Here is a 14,892-nt window from a genome sequence, read left to right as displayed (position 1 = left end):
AAGGTGCACATTGTTAAAGAATAAGTATGCTTTTATACTCAATACAATATGCGTAATCTTTATCAGAATTTAAAAGGGTAGCAATTAATAATGAGTTTTTTACAGAGTTTATTTACATGGTGTATAATTACGTCTCCTCCTGCTCCTGGGGCTTAGATTTTGAAATAAATGTTTGCAGTTCGGATACATTAGTTTTGATACTAGGCACAAGTGCTTCTACAAATAGCAGTGGATATATAGAGGCGTATTTGAAGAATTGTCTTGTTGAATAGCGAATGAGCTCTTTGAGTTGAGCATGTGCCTCTGTTCGAGGGAATTTACTTGAATGAAGCATAATACGGTTAAATAACTCCATGACAGGCAGTTTCCAAAAGAGATATTCCGCATTTCTTTTCACAATCATTCTGTGAAAAAAGCTAGTAATATAATGTATATATTCAGGTTCCAAGTCCTTATATCCTTCTAATAGAGTACAGTATGCATTTATAATATCTTCGCTTATATATTTCTAATGAAGAGAGTGTTATTAGCTACTTATACAAAATAATAAAAGGCTTAAGATGTCACCTTTTCAAATGATTCAAATTTGAAGACATGTTCATTGTAAGTCATGTTGTTTTCATCTTCCTCCTCTTCCTCTTCACTTTCTCTAGTATCAGTGTCTTCCATTTGAGCGTCTTCTTCTATGTCTCCTTCAATTCCTTCCTCTCTGTTTAGTTCTTTTTTCTTATTCTTCTTTTTTTGTGATGAACGTTTGCTCTTTTTTTTCCTTATAAACAATGTTTTCTTTGTTTTAGAATAATGTTCAAGCATCTTCAGTAATACATGAGTAAGCATAATTACTGTTTTTAGATATTGTATGGACTGATTACGATAAGTTTTGATAAGGCTGTGTAAAAGGTCAAGAATCGATTGATCATAATATATGTTGCTTTGAATATGATCGGCAGCATCTCGGTATTCTTCTTCCTCCGATTGACTCATTTCATGAAGGCTCGCAAGCATTTGTCTAAAACAGTCTACTGTCACTTGTACTTCAAACCAGGTTTTGTCGTCTATTTTTATCCGGATACGCTGTAAGCAATATAAAATTGTACCCATGTCAAATGCGTTGGCAACCAAATCAAAATCGTAAATTTTGTTATCCAACATATTTCCTGAATCTTCTTCTTGTTCTCTCCTTAGTGGCAGATTGAGTGAATTCTCTTTACGTAATCTGCTTTGCTTCTTTTCGTAAAGATGATATTGTAAAAACCATCTCATACAAAAGTAATAGCGAGTATAATCCTTAGGTACTATCTTCTTATCCTCTCGCTTCATATCTTTTAATATAGAAGAAAAGAATGCTATATTTTGTGATAATGATGGGTACAGGTATGCAAATGTTGTTTTCTTTTTTTTTCTCTTTACCATTAAAGCATGATTCCAAGAAAGATTGTGCAGTTGCTTTAAGGTACATCAAGGCTCGAGGATTTTGATATACTTTTCTAGGTTTGATTGGATCTGCCAATTTACGCTTAACACCAACCCTGTTTTCTTTTTTCTCACCATCTACCAATTCACTTAGATCAGCATAACCTGCTTGTTGTTTATGAGAAACCAATCGATTTCCTTCCTAAAAAAAGAAGTAGTAATGTCAATACAATCCGCTTATATTATTTAACCAATTAATTACCCAATCTTCTAATATATATGTGCCTCCAAATCTGTTATGTCTTGAGGGAGCATGTGTGTGCTTCTGTTTTTTGCGATCATTTTCGCTTCTTAACAAATCAGACAATTTGCTTGATAATTCATGTAATTCGGCTTTTTTCTGCAAATAAATAAATTTGCTAAGTAATGCAGGTTTTCAATAAATCATGCACAAATCTTACGTGATCTGTTTCATGTTTGTACTCAAATACACTTTTTGGATCAACATGCTCCAAAAGGTTGTATAGTATTTCCAGCACAAGCACATTCCATTCTGAAGAATCCTGTCTATTTGTACTGTTAGATGAGATGGTCAATAACAGTTCGATAACATCTGATTTCATAAAATCGTATCATAAGAGATTCTTGCATATGTGACATCTTGATTTGCTCTGCTGTTCCTGATAATAGCATATTCAAGTCTGGAATGGCTGCTAAATTACGGAATAAGTATAGTACAAGCCGTATCATTGTATTATCTCTTATGGATCGTTCTCTGTGTGTATATGTGTTGAGTTATAAATCTCGAAAGCATTTTATAGTTTATACCTATATGGTATACGAACAGCAGGCTCAATCAAGCTCAATATTACTTCAAATACTCCAGGTTGCAATAATCCTAGCTTGTATTTTCTGTAACAGTCAATCATATTGGGATCATGTTGTTCCTCTTCATCGTCGTTATTCAGACTTTTTTCTACTGGCCAAGTCATGGGGACCAACAGTTCCACTATTCATAATAAGAATCAAAAGATGTTTTTTTTTTTTTTTTTTTTTTTTTTTTTACCACACGCTAATATGAAACGATTAGCAACCTCGGTTGATTGACCTTCAAACGATAACATGAGCGGGACAATATCAGTTTCAATAACATTGAATTGAGCAATTGTATTTAATACAGTCTTCTCCCTATGTTCACTATCAACACGAATGGCCTTTTTCAGATCCTTTAAACATGCTAAATAAAGAGTGGTTAATTTATATGCAGCTTTTTTAGTGTAAGAGAATTTTACCAAGGGCTTCATCTCCTACAGAGTAATGCCGATTTCCGTCTTCAGATGGTAGATCATCGTAAGCACCAAGTGCTGAACAAAGTCCAAGAATGTAGCTTTTTGTTTCTTCTAAAATCTGATCTTGCTCAAAATCCATAATTTTTTCAAAAGTAAAAATAAAGAGACGCGAACAAACCACGTCGCGTCCCCTTTTTTTTTATCGTGTTGACTGGGATTTATTTGAAATGTCAAAGACCAATAAAAATTAGCCTCAAACATATAAAAAAAATGAATTGAGCCATGCTTTAGAAGGTCCCTGACAGTTAAACGTTTCCTCATGTAAATCAGGGTATACACTATATCTAGCTTAAAGTGATATGCATCATGATATGGCCTCCTCCTTCTTATCATGACGAAATGTAAAAAGCAAAAACAAGCGTATGATTAAAGGAAGCAACTTATTTTTCTCCCTGTTTTATACAGACAAATATAAATCATGCTATTCGCATAACCTGTCAGATAAATCAAATTGTATCCTTTTTTACTACTCCTTATTTTAAAACTTGTTATTATCAAATTGTACTGTATGAGTGTCTCCTTATAAAATATTTCTCCAAAGAAACAAAAAAGTTTATTTTTCCTTTTCTCTTTCTCCTTTAATCTGGTATTTTGCTTTAGAGGAAATAAATAAAGCTTCTATTCCCCTTTTTTTTTTTTTTTTTTTTTTTTTTTTTTTTTTTTTTTTTTTCATATAAAAATGTACTCGCCGGATCAATGGGAAATTTTAGCTGAAGTGAATAGTGTTGCATGCATTACAATTGTATCGTTGATCTTTGGTCGGAAGTTAGCTAGCATAGATGGTCCAATTCATTATGTTCGAGCTTTACTGCTCATTTTGTATGGCCTTTCTTGGGCATTTAATTTGATTGCTTGTATGTTGACAAGTACTAATAATGGAAACTTCATTTCTTGTGTCATGACACAATTTAATGTTGCATTGATTGGGACCGCTGCTAAAGTAGTTTTATATCTTTATTTCATTGAAAAGGTAAAGTAAGTAACAAGTATTCGTTCATAACTAATATTCTTTTTCTTCTTGTTCAGGCTTATATCATCTCTGTACCAAAGACTTCAAGAATGCGGTCCAGCTTGTATTTAGTTTGTTTGGCACTTTTATTTCCATCCCTGGCAACCATGATCCTCCAGATCCTTTTCAGAATTAATATCGTTGCAATCGATTACCCTTTCCACTGTACTGTTGGTTTAGAGTTGCCAGCGTCCATCCTTTCACTGTGTTATGATGCTTTGATGAATATTATGTTTGCTGCCATTTTTTCCAAGTTTTATTGCTTCCCAACAACAGCTCAACAGACAGCTCACCAATCTTCATCACTTCATATGATGGCCAAGCGTAATGCTATTACCGCTATCATATCCTTACTTACGTTGTGTATTAATTACATTATTTTGATTCGTTTCAGTGGATCTGAAAGAGGACTGGTTGCTTCAAGCAGTAATGCTCTAGTAAGCCCCCTTTTTTTCCCTTCTTAAACTTAATATTTACAATCCTTTTAGGCACTTAGCATCATTTGCACTACCATTCACTGGGTAACAACGCATCCAGCAGAAAGTCAATTGAATGAAAAGGCTTTACAACGTGCTAATGGAGATAAGCAATTTATTTGTAAAATCAAGCAACTCCAAGAAGTCGTTGTGTTGACAGAATTCAATCCAGCTTAAATATATATTTGACATCAACATTTTTTACTTACTTATTTACTTCTAAATTACATGAACTTTAATTTATCCATAGTTCACAGTAGCAAAAAATAAAATAAGGACCTTTAGTGTCAAAGTAAATGACCAATGGTTTCTTTGTATAAATGTATATCATATTTTATTAACAAAAGGGTTATCGTCTAGTTTTCTTGCCACCTTTCTTTGGACCCTTTGGACCCTTTGAGCCCTTTGGGCCCCTTGGACCCTTTGATCCTTTTGTAATCTTTGCTTTTGATTTATCAGTCTTTGGCTTTTTAGATACATTTTCTAAAGCGATATCAAAGTCATCATTGGTTGTCAAATCCTCATTCTTTCTCTCTAAATAAAGATCGTTAAATACGTTCCAATGCCATATGTTCAAACTTACTCTTCTTGAGTAATTTAATTTTTTCCAGTGTTTCTGATTTTTGCTTTTGTCGTTCTAATTGCTTCTCTACTTGGACCTTCTTACCAAATTTCTTAAGCTGACGTTGACGTTTAGCATCTTCGGATGCCTTAATAGATGCTTCTTGATCCAATAGTTTTTGACGAATCTATATATTTGTTGGAAAATTGTCCTTTCTACAATTTTTTTAATCAAATTGTCCATCTTACCTTAGCCATATGCTCGTCACTCTTCACCATTTCTGCAAAGTAATCGTCGGGTCTACTGAATTCTACGCCTGCTTTTTTTACTAATTCTCTTCCCATTTTAGCAGCTTCAAGTGCTTGTTCATAAAATGCTAATTCTCTTGCCATATCATCTGTTGCATCCTCAACAACTACTGGTTTACTAGAGGTGACAGTCATTGTTTCGATCCAAGGCAAGTTCTTTAATTTGAATTCTTCTGTAATTCTAATCATGGCAGCCTATTGCTTGTTGTTAGATCTCATATTAAGAAATCTTTATTAGTTTATTTACCTCGTCGTTAATCTTGGGACGAATAGCACGTTGCTTCTGTGTCTCTTCTTCTTCTTCCTCTTCTTCTTCTTCAGCATCTTCTTCAGCATCTTCTCCACTTACTTCTTCAATCTCCTCTTCTTCGCTTACTTCATTCTCGAAATTATCTTCAAGAGGAACAGCTTCAGGAATCTCTTCTTCCTTTTCTTCTATTATCACCTTCTCTGCTTTTTTGGAGGCTTTTTTAGCAGCTCTTTCAGTTTTACGAGACATTGAGATCTGATTTAAAGAAAAAAATATACTTTTACTTCCCTCACTTTTTCCAATACTTTTTAAAGAAAAGGCATGAAAGACGGTCACATAAGCCACTTGACTGGATAGTTTCGCATGGCCTGGGTTTCTCTTACTACGTTTAAACAAGATATTTTATTTAAAGGCTTAAATGAGCACGCGGTGTTTCAAGGCACCATAATTGCTCAAACTAGATCAACAGAGGCTTAATAGAAGGTAAAAAAAAAAGTCCTTTATGGGAGCAAGGGCAAAAAAAGAAAAAAAGAAAGTGAATGAGCAATGAGGGAAGGACGTGTCATAGACATTAATATGAGCTCTAGGCAATTTTTGCCCAAGGTGGGCTGACAACGTAGGCAGATCTTTATGTAAAGTAGATGGTTAGGTTCATAAAGGATGGTACAAGTGGTTGGGTAAACAAATTGAACGTTTGTCCACAGAGACTATACATGTTCAAGGATATGTCATGTGCGGTACTTGTATAGTGGGGCAAGGTCATACGACGCTAAGTCTTCGAGGCCAATAAAACCAGGCTGGGCAAAGAAGTTGGCAACAGCATTGTAATCAGGAACCATGAATTGTTGCAGGATGGCGTAAATTCGATGGAGGAACGATTTGCGAGTATGTTGTACTTTGCAGTCAATAGGTTCATTGATAAGAGTAGGGTTGCGAATGATTGATGGATCTAAATGATCGAAATCGCCACGGACTGTGTTGTTGAATTTGCTTAATTGTAAACGGAGCTCAGTTTCGTAACCAATGTGGATAAGGAAGCTGACCAAATTTCTATCTGAATAATGAATATCCAGAATTTGACGGGAGTTAATGTGTAATCTACGAAGGTTGGAGCGCAATTGTTGTAGAGGGAGACGACTTCAAACGGATACATGGATGAGTTTAAAGCCTGTTGGTTCAGCAAGTGAAGAAAATTGACTGACAATAATAGTCAGGCTAAGTTGGGAATTATCGCGTTTAGGCTTAGTAACCTTAAGCGGAGGAGGGGAAGCGCTGTTAGGTGATGGAGGGGAAGGAGACGGTTGGCGATATGGTGCGTCCAGATGGAGAAGGTGAGATGTCTGTGGTTGACGGCTTCGGAGCAAGTTGTTTCCGTAAGAAAACATTCTCTTGCCGTAACTTGCATATCTCAAAATGGGCAGTGGCTAAGTCTACCTGCTGTTGTTGGAGTTGCCTGCTGTTGTGGAGCATTACGAATACTTCCAAATAAAATAAAAATCTATAGAAAGTGATGGAATGCGGAAAGAAGTCTCTCTTACAAATCACACACTGACAAGCAAACTGTCGATTTTATCTTTTTGATAATTGAGACGATTCCCATAACAGGTGTCGCGTCAAGAACAGAAATTACGCTTTCTACTGTATATCGTTTTCGAAAGATATGGAATGGAAATCAAGAAGATCCTGAGAAGATGAGAAGAAATTGTGCTAAAAAGGATGTGTTCAAAGTGAAGCGCATATTGTTTATTGTGAAACTTGCTGACAATGTTGCACTCATGGCTTTAGAACAGATAAGAGAAAATCTAATTGAAAAGCATCCGAACATTTATATTCCCAAGCAAAAGCTTTATTGCCTCATTTAAGTGCATTGTGCTTTAGGTTTAAAGAAACTAGTTTGAGCAATTATGGTGTCTTGAAACACCGCGTGCTCATTTAAGCCTTTAAATAAAATATCCTGTTTAAACGTAGTCTGAGCTCAAATTTTACACCAAAATTTTCTAAAATCAACCCAAATAACTTTGACCCATATTCTTTTTACAAACGCGATCAAAAAGAAAATGGATGACTCACTTTATGACGAATTTGGTAATTATCTCGGTCCAGATCTTGAAGACGAAGATGAAGATTTAGAAATGCAAGAAGAAGAACAAGAGGCGGAACCTATTTATGAAGAAGAAGAGCCAGAAGAAGAACGTCGCGTTGAAGAATCTGCTTTAATGCAAATTGACGGTAAGAGAAAAGTCGCTTCAATAAAAAGTTGTTAAACGAATTTTACATAGATATTCCTCCCAATCAGATTGTTTTACACGAAGATAAAAAGTATTACCCTTCGGCCGAAGAAGTATACGGACAAGAAGTAGAGACTTTAGTACAAGAAGAAGACACACAGCCATTAAGTGAACCCATTATTGCACCTATTCAAGTTCGAAAATTCAATGTATTTGAAACTGACTTGCCAGAAACTAATTACAACAAAGAGTAATGCATATAATAGTGAGGCGGATGTATAATATGACTAAAACTACCTTCATGTGTAGGTTTATGGTGGATTTAATGAATCATCCTGATTTGATTAGAAACATTGCAATTGTTGGACATCTTCATCACGGAAAGACATCTTTTGTAGATATGTTGATATCTGAAACACACGATATACCTATCAATGTAGAGCAACCAGAGAGATATACAGATACACACATATTGGAAAGAGAACGAGGTGTATCACTCAAAAGCATGCCAATGACACTTGTGTTGCAGGATTTAAAAGAAAAGTCTTATTTGGTCAACATATTGGATACACCAGGTAAGGCAGGATATGTATAGGATAAGCTGTGTCTAATACTATGCGTAGGTCATACCAATTTCATTGATGAAGTAGTTGCAGCTACTCGATTAGCTGATGGTGTTGCTATTATAGTTGATATAGTAGAAGGGGTCATGATCAATACAGAACAAGTCATTAAGCATTGTGTACGTGAAGGCTTGGCCATGACATTGGTTATTAATAAAATGGACCGTTTAATTTTGGAATTGAAATTGCCACCTGCTGATGCTTACTTTAAACTACGCCATGCCATTGAAGAAGTCAATACAATCATCCGGTAAATACAAACAGTAATTTAAAGACCAAGGCGTTTTATTTAGTCTTAATGTATTAGATCCACACCAGGCGGTGAAAACATTCGTTTATCCCCTGAATTAGGCAATGTGTGCTTTGCTTCCAGTCAAATTGGATGGACCTTTTCGCTCAAATCGTTTTCTAAACTCTATGCCGACTCGTATGAAACTGATTTTGATGCCGATGCATTTGCCAAACGACTTTGGGGAGATGTATTCATCAACCCCAAACAAGGCACATTCCATCGAAAATCGAGCAATAGCCAAAATAAGCGCACATTTGTTCATTTCATTCTTGAGCCGCTTTATAAACTGTATGCTCAAGTAATTGGTGAAGAGATGGAAGATTTGAAAAAGACACTTAGATCATTAGGAATCTATTTGAAACACAAAGATTATCAGATGGACGTCAAGCCACTTCTTCGCCTTGTGCTCAGTCAGTTCTTTGGATCTAATGGTGCTTTTGTAGACATGATCGCTCAACATGTCCCTTCACCCGCCGAAAATGCTTCCAGTAAGGTAGAGCGTATCTATACTGGGCCTATGGATAGTCAAGTGGTTGCTTCAATGAAAAAGTGTGATGCGGATGGTCCTTTGATGATTCATGTGACAAAGTTATTCAATAATGAAGAGAGTACAGGTTTCCAAGCCTTTGGACGTGTATTTAGTGGCAGTATCAAGCGTGGACAGATTGTGCGTGTGCTGGGTGAAAGTTATACAGTCGATGATGAAGAAGACATGGCGATGCAAAAGGTAGAAAATACCTGGATTTATGAATCAAGATACCGTGTTGAAGTAGAGGGTGTTCCTGCCGGTGGATGGGTCTTGTTGGGTGGTGTGGATAACTCGATTATGAAAACAGCTACTATCGTAGAACAAAAGACAAAGGAGGACGCTTATATTTTCAAGTCTCTTCGATTCCCTACAGCCGCCACACTCAAGGTAGCCATCGAACCCGTCAACCCATCAGAATTGCCCAAGATGTTGGATGGTCTTCGAAAGATTAACAAGAGTTATCCTATTGTGACAACCAAAGTAGAAGAATCAGGAGAACATATCGTGCTGGGCACAGGCGAACTTTATTTAGATTGTGTACTCCATGATCTTCGCCGTATGTATGCCGAGATTGAGTTGAAAGTGTCCGATCCTGTTGTGCGATTTTGTGAAACGGTAGTAGAAACATCTGCATTAAAATGCTTTGCAGAGACACCGAATAAGAAGTAAAATGTATATTATATATATGCATACTTGTCTTCAACTAACATGTAATTTGTTATAGAAACAAATTAACATTTATTGCTGAACCACTTGAAAAAGAATTAGCAGAAGAAATCGAGAATGGTGAAATCAATATCCGTTGGCCACAAAGTAAGCTGGGTAAGCATTTAGAGACAAAACATGGATATGATGTACTTGCATCCAGATCAGTGTGGGCTTTTGGACCTGACGATATGGGGCCTAATATCTTGATGGATGATACATTGTCTTCTGAAGTAGATAAAAAGTTGCTTTTCTCAGTAAAAGATTCTATTCGTCAAGGATTCCAATGGGGTACAAGAGAAGGGCCTTTATGTGATGAACGTAAAATATATAATTATCTACTTATATATTTATATATAAAGCTTATGTATATTTAATAGCTATACGTAATGTGAAATTTAAGATACTAGATGCAGTACTAGCCAATGAACCGATCTATAGAGGTGGGGGGCAAGTTATCCCTACAGCACGTCGTGTGTGTTATTCCTCTTTCTTGACTGTAAGTGTACTACTAATTAGAGAATGATAACTAACATGATGATAGGCTACTCCTCGATTGATGGAGCCTGTATATTATGTTGAAATTCAAGCACCGGCAGATTGTGTATCTGCAGTATATGCAGTATTACAGCGAAGAAGAGGTCACGTCACTCAAGATATTCCTAAACCAGGATCACCTTTATATACAGTCAAGGCCTATATTCCAGTGATTGATTCATGTGGATTTGAAACTGATTTGAGAACACATACTGAAGGACAGGCATTTTGTCAACAAATCTTTGATCATTGGCAAATTGTACCTGGAGATCCATTGGATACAAATATTGTCCTTAAACCTTTAGAGCCTAGTCCTGCATCCCATTTAGCTAGAGATTTCATGGTGAAAACAAGAAGAAGAAAGGGTCTTTCAGAAGATGTGAGCATAAACAAATACTTTGATGATCCCATGTTATTAGCATTAGCCAATACAGATGTACTGGGCGGTACTCTTTAAAAAGAATAAAAAAGTAAAAAGTTGTTTTTGATAATGATTTGAAGTACACATGTGCTACTATCATTTTACTTTTTGTGTAAGAGCCCATCCTATCCTCAATCATTATTAATAAAGAAAACCTCTTGCCGTTTAAATGCATATTCTTTAATTAACAGTATCTCTCGTTTACATGCTTTTTTTTTATTTACAAATGTTATCCAATTTAAATTCTAGCCTTCTTTCTGGCTTCTCTCTTCTTTAATCTTGCAAGTCTCTTTGCTGACATTTTAGCTGCTAAAGCTTCTTGCCGCTCCTTCTCTTCCTTTATTCTCTTGCGTTCTAAATTAGCTTGTTTCTTTCTCTATAAGCAATGTTTAATTTTTTTCTATTTAAATATAATAGGTTAAATTACATCAATCTCATCTTGTTTCTCTTGCTTCAATTGTTTTTCTAAAGCTTTCATTGCATTATTTCTTTCACGTTCCTTTGTACGTTCGTCCCAAGTTCTGCGAAGTTGCTTTGGTTGTTGAGTACGAACAGCTGCTTTCTTTTGAATCTTCCAGATTTTACCTTTTTCTTATTAATAAAATTCTTTATATATAAATAAGGATTTACTTACCAGAAACTCTTTTATTGATTGTGTCCACCACACCTGCTTTATCTGCTTGTATACTATCTTTATTAACAGTTGACATTTTTTAACGATCGATCAAATGAAAAAAGAAAAAAAATTAAAAAATATTTTTAAATGCTCTTCAAGTGACTTGTTTTTATCAAGGAACCAAACTATCTAGAAAATCTAATAGAAAGCATTTTTTCGCAGTAACAAACATTAACTCAAAAAGGTAAAGCAAGCTCCTATCTCCGTATACGAGCATGTACAATTTCAAAGACTGTTGACTTGAATATAATAAGAAACACTCTTTCTTTTTTCAAAGTAAATGAAATTAAACAAAAGCCAAGATACTCCATAGATTGAAATTAATAAATTTGAAATAGAAATAGGCATAAAAAGTTTTTAAGTAGCCAAAGTAAGAGGCCTTTGTATCATAATATATGCTATTTCTTGTAAATCAATAAAGTCATTCATAAGCTTTTACGGATTGCTTGAGAATAAACAGTCAATGTACCAGTTGCTTGTAAGATTGCTACTCACAAACGTTAAAATTTTGCTATATTGGTCAATAATGCAATAATATTCCCTATACATAAGCCAGTGCTATCCTTAAGTATTGCTAAGCTTTCTTTTTTTGTAATTAATGCCTTTGCAATTTACTTTATAAAAATTATCAACAAAAAAGAGAATAAAAAATATGAAGAGTGAACAAGATCAATCAAATTTATTGTATGCAAATCTTTTACAAGAAAAAAATAAACCGATTTAACCTGGCTAACGGCAATGGATGACATCGGCTTTGTACATTTCATTCAGTTGCCATCACAGCAGTAAACCTTTTCTCCTTTCCAACACGATGCACCAAATCCAGGAAGTGATTCAGTTCCATCGGCATAGCGATTTGAATACGAAGCAGAGAATCTGTATTCCCAACCAGCAGGGCACTCTCCTTCACATATAGGTGCTGTACCAAAATATTGGCATGTTGCATTAACAAGCTTCAAAAAAGCTAAGGAAAAAAGTAAGACGAGGATGGTTGATTTCATTTTTAAGCTTAGTAAATAGTTGATAAATATAACTTTCAATTCAATTGAAAAGTTTCTTCATATTTATACAACTATTGAGTAGCACAACAATGCAAACGAAAATCTATTTTCTTGAATTTTCGATCTGAAAATCAAATTTAATGTAGGAATTGGTATACTAAAGCTACCATGACTCAAGATGATGCATCGTGTAGATCCTTCATAGAGATTTTTAACGTAGTTTTCTCATAGGGAACTTTAAATTATGATGATTGAAAAAGGAAAAAAAAAAAAAAATAAGAGAAATATAGTAATACTACACAGCTTAATCTAGCATCGTGAGTACAATGTTGTTTAATAGTTTGTAGAGAAAAAATTGAAATCATTAAAAAAGAAATAAAACGTATTTGAACATTATTGTAGGAGTAAAATCTATTCCCTCAACGCTAGAAATGGAATGGTCTCTATTGTACACTAGAGATGTTAGTTAATTTTATAAAAAATAAATAAATACAGAATAAATAAATACAGAATAAATAAATACAGAATAAATAAATACAGAATAAATAAATACAGAATAAATAAATACAGAATAAATAAATGCAGAATAAATAAATGCAGAATAGATAGAGATAATTGATAGATAACTGAAAAAAAGGATGATAGAAAGTATAGAGCCAAATAATATACAACAACAATAAATTTCTATAAATAAAAAAACTTATATTATGCTCTTCAAGTTATTTAATTCATAAACTATCGGTATATATGCTAATTATGGTACTACCAGGGGGGGTTCTGGGGTATAATAACAAACTAAATTAACTATTGTTTCAACTTAGTTTTATTTTTAATTTATTAGCATTTACAGTGAATGCAAGCTGGACACATCTTGTACAGTCACACCAAATTAATTTTGGGACAAAAAATTGAAATAAAATTTTGAAAAAATATGGCATGTAAGTTCAAGACCAATTAATACGTGTATACTTAAGCTTGGGATTTCAAGTTTTGAGAAAAGAAAGATTCACATGTTTATTTTAAGAATATATTCATAAAATGATTCTCAGTATTCTGTTGCGCCGCCTTTAGCTTTGATAACTGCTTCACGCCGTCTCTTCATACTTCGAACTAATCGGTCCGCAAACTCATCATCCATTCTTTCCCACTCTTCTCGTAGAGCCACCTTCAATTGCTCCAAATTCTTGATCGACGATCTTTTTCTTTCAATTCGCCTTTCAAGAGCATTCCAAACATGCTCAATGGGGTTCAAATCAGGGCTTTGAGCAGGCCAGTACTCAAAACCCCTGATTTGGTGGGTCTCCTTCCACCATCGAGCATAACCACCTGTATGACAGGAAGCACCATCCTCTTGGAAGATGAAATCCCTCTCCTGATGCAAGGTAACATTTGTAAACCAAGGATGGAACCTATTGGCCAAAATATTGATGTATGTTTCTTGGTCTACGGAACTGGTATCAATAATTTCTAAAGGTCCGAAACCTCCTCCCCAAAAACATCCCCAAACCATAGCACCACCTCCACCCCACTTGACTGGGTATTATATTTCTTTCATCATAACGCTCTCCTTCCTTCCTGAGCACTCTTTTTCCGCGTTTGCTGCCTTCTACACAAAAGCGCGACTCATCAGACCAAACAACGCTTCTCCATTGGTCTTCGGTCCATTGAGGTGTTCCTTCGCCCAGCAAAGCCTACTTTTACGATGTCGTGCAGTCAATCTAGGCTTGTGAGCTGCTCTGTACGATTTGAAGTCAAGTCGATCCACATACGATCGAAGGGTTTCTATGCTAACAAAAACATCCAGCTTTGTTAATTCCACATTTTAAATGAGGCAAAAGGATCCTCTCTAATTATCCTCTTCAAATGCCTTTCAGTTCTTTCATCTATTTTCAATGGTCGCCCAATTTGCCTGTGAGGTAAAGGGCTACCATAGTCATCAATCCTGGCTTTTATATTTTGTACAGTGGACTTGTTCAAGCCAACAAGGTCTGCAATCTCTCTAATCGTATGATGTGTTCTAAGAAGATAAAAAACCCCCATGCTTTACTTTCTTTTGTTTCATCTTCGGATATAATTAAAGGTCGGGTGCAGTCTTTAGAGATTTGAGCGGACATGCTTTTTTAATGTGTTAATGGATGAGAAAAAGACAACTTTATTTTGTTATGAGGTTAATAAATTTCCTTGTCCCATAATTAATTTGGGGTGACTGTATACCATATGACATATACGAAAATCAAAGAGTTGTATAACAAATTATTTATTTTATGCATTTTAGAAGAAGGTACGTTTAAAAAAAACCAAATACGATCCCACTGCAAATATTCTTGTTTACTGTTTCTCTTTTTTTTTTTTCTTCTGTAAAAATTTCAAACCGAAAGATTTGGCTAGTTAAACTGCTTGGCGAAAGGAATTTGTTTGACAAATTAAATCAACTTCATGAACTGACTTGTTATGATGAAATAAAAAGGTTTCATATGCCTTGGAGACATATAAAAAGGAATATTACCTTTATT

The 14,892-nt window shown here is 34.9% G+C and overlaps 9 protein-coding genes across 9 annotated transcripts; 3 read left to right on the top strand and 6 right to left on the bottom strand.

Annotated features, from left to right (window-relative positions):
* Positions 1–848: 848 nt before the first annotated feature.
* Positions 849–1,888, bottom strand: RO3G_05543 (uncharacterized protein; the record flags this gene model as incomplete). The annotated part of the gene is made up of 5 exons (XM_067660133.1): positions 849–931; positions 1,098–1,346; positions 1,411–1,615; positions 1,676–1,832; positions 1,875–1,888. 5 exons carry the CDS (start codon positions 1,886–1,888, stop codon positions 849–851), a joined length of 708 nt encoding a protein of 235 aa, XP_067516234.1.
* A 340-nt stretch (positions 1,889–2,228) lies between these two features.
* Positions 2,229–2,841, bottom strand: RO3G_05542 (uncharacterized protein; the record flags this gene model as incomplete). The annotated part of the gene is made up of 3 exons (XM_067660132.1): positions 2,229–2,422; positions 2,480–2,650; positions 2,706–2,841. 3 exons carry the CDS (start codon positions 2,839–2,841, stop codon positions 2,229–2,231), a joined length of 501 nt encoding a protein of 166 aa, XP_067516233.1.
* Positions 2,842–4,001: 1,160 nt separating this feature from the next.
* Positions 4,002–4,424, top strand: RO3G_05541 (uncharacterized protein; the record flags this gene model as incomplete). Its single annotated transcript, XM_067660131.1, has 2 exons — positions 4,002–4,208; positions 4,260–4,424. 2 exons carry the CDS (start codon positions 4,002–4,004, stop codon positions 4,422–4,424), a joined length of 372 nt encoding a protein of 123 aa, XP_067516232.1.
* A 371-nt stretch (positions 4,425–4,795) lies between these two features.
* Positions 4,796–5,616, bottom strand: RO3G_05540 (uncharacterized protein; the record flags this gene model as incomplete). Its single annotated transcript, XM_067660130.1, has 3 exons — positions 4,796–4,996; positions 5,058–5,312; positions 5,365–5,616. The coding sequence occupies 3 exons, from the start codon at positions 5,614–5,616 to the stop codon at positions 4,796–4,798; spliced, it is 708 nt and encodes a 235-aa protein (XP_067516231.1).
* A 1,087-nt stretch (positions 5,617–6,703) lies between these two features.
* RO3G_05539 (uncharacterized protein) lies at positions 6,704–6,856 on the top strand (the record flags this gene model as incomplete). Its single annotated transcript, XM_067660129.1, has 1 exon — positions 6,704–6,856. One exon carries the CDS (start codon positions 6,704–6,706, stop codon positions 6,854–6,856), a length of 153 nt encoding a protein of 50 aa, XP_067516230.1.
* Positions 6,857–7,424: 568 nt separating this feature from the next.
* Positions 7,425–10,738, top strand: RO3G_05538 (uncharacterized protein; the record flags this gene model as incomplete). Its single annotated transcript, XM_067660128.1, has 9 exons — positions 7,425–7,596; positions 7,647–7,845; positions 7,905–8,170; positions 8,219–8,468; positions 8,526–9,704; positions 9,764–9,861; positions 9,913–10,065; positions 10,125–10,243; positions 10,289–10,738. 9 exons carry the CDS (start codon positions 7,425–7,427, stop codon positions 10,736–10,738), a joined length of 2,886 nt encoding a protein of 961 aa, XP_067516229.1.
* A 382-nt stretch (positions 10,739–11,120) lies between these two features.
* RO3G_05537 (uncharacterized protein) lies at positions 11,121–11,412 on the bottom strand (the record flags this gene model as incomplete). Its single annotated transcript, XM_067660127.1, has 2 exons — positions 11,121–11,287; positions 11,337–11,412. The coding sequence occupies 2 exons, from the start codon at positions 11,410–11,412 to the stop codon at positions 11,121–11,123; spliced, it is 243 nt and encodes an 80-aa protein (XP_067516228.1).
* A 733-nt stretch (positions 11,413–12,145) lies between these two features.
* Positions 12,146–12,379, bottom strand: RO3G_05536 (uncharacterized protein; the record flags this gene model as incomplete). The annotated part of the gene is made up of 1 exon (XM_067660126.1): positions 12,146–12,379. One exon carries the CDS (start codon positions 12,377–12,379, stop codon positions 12,146–12,148), a length of 234 nt encoding a protein of 77 aa, XP_067516227.1.
* Positions 12,380–13,424: 1,045 nt separating this feature from the next.
* On the bottom strand, positions 13,425–13,889 carry RO3G_05535 (uncharacterized protein; the record flags this gene model as incomplete). Its single annotated transcript, XM_067660125.1, has 1 exon — positions 13,425–13,889. The coding sequence occupies one exon, from the start codon at positions 13,887–13,889 to the stop codon at positions 13,425–13,427; it is 465 nt and encodes a 154-aa protein (XP_067516226.1).
* Between the last annotated feature and the right edge of the window lie 1,003 nt (positions 13,890–14,892).

The sequence above is a fragment of the Rhizopus delemar genome, genomic scaffold (genome assembly GCF_000149305.1).
Source record: "Rhizopus delemar RA 99-880 supercont3.4 genomic scaffold, whole genome shotgun sequence".
NCBI lineage: Eukaryota > Fungi > Mucoromycota > Mucoromycetes > Mucorales > Rhizopodaceae > Rhizopus > Rhizopus delemar.
This window is presented reverse-complemented; position numbering and strand designations above follow the sequence as displayed.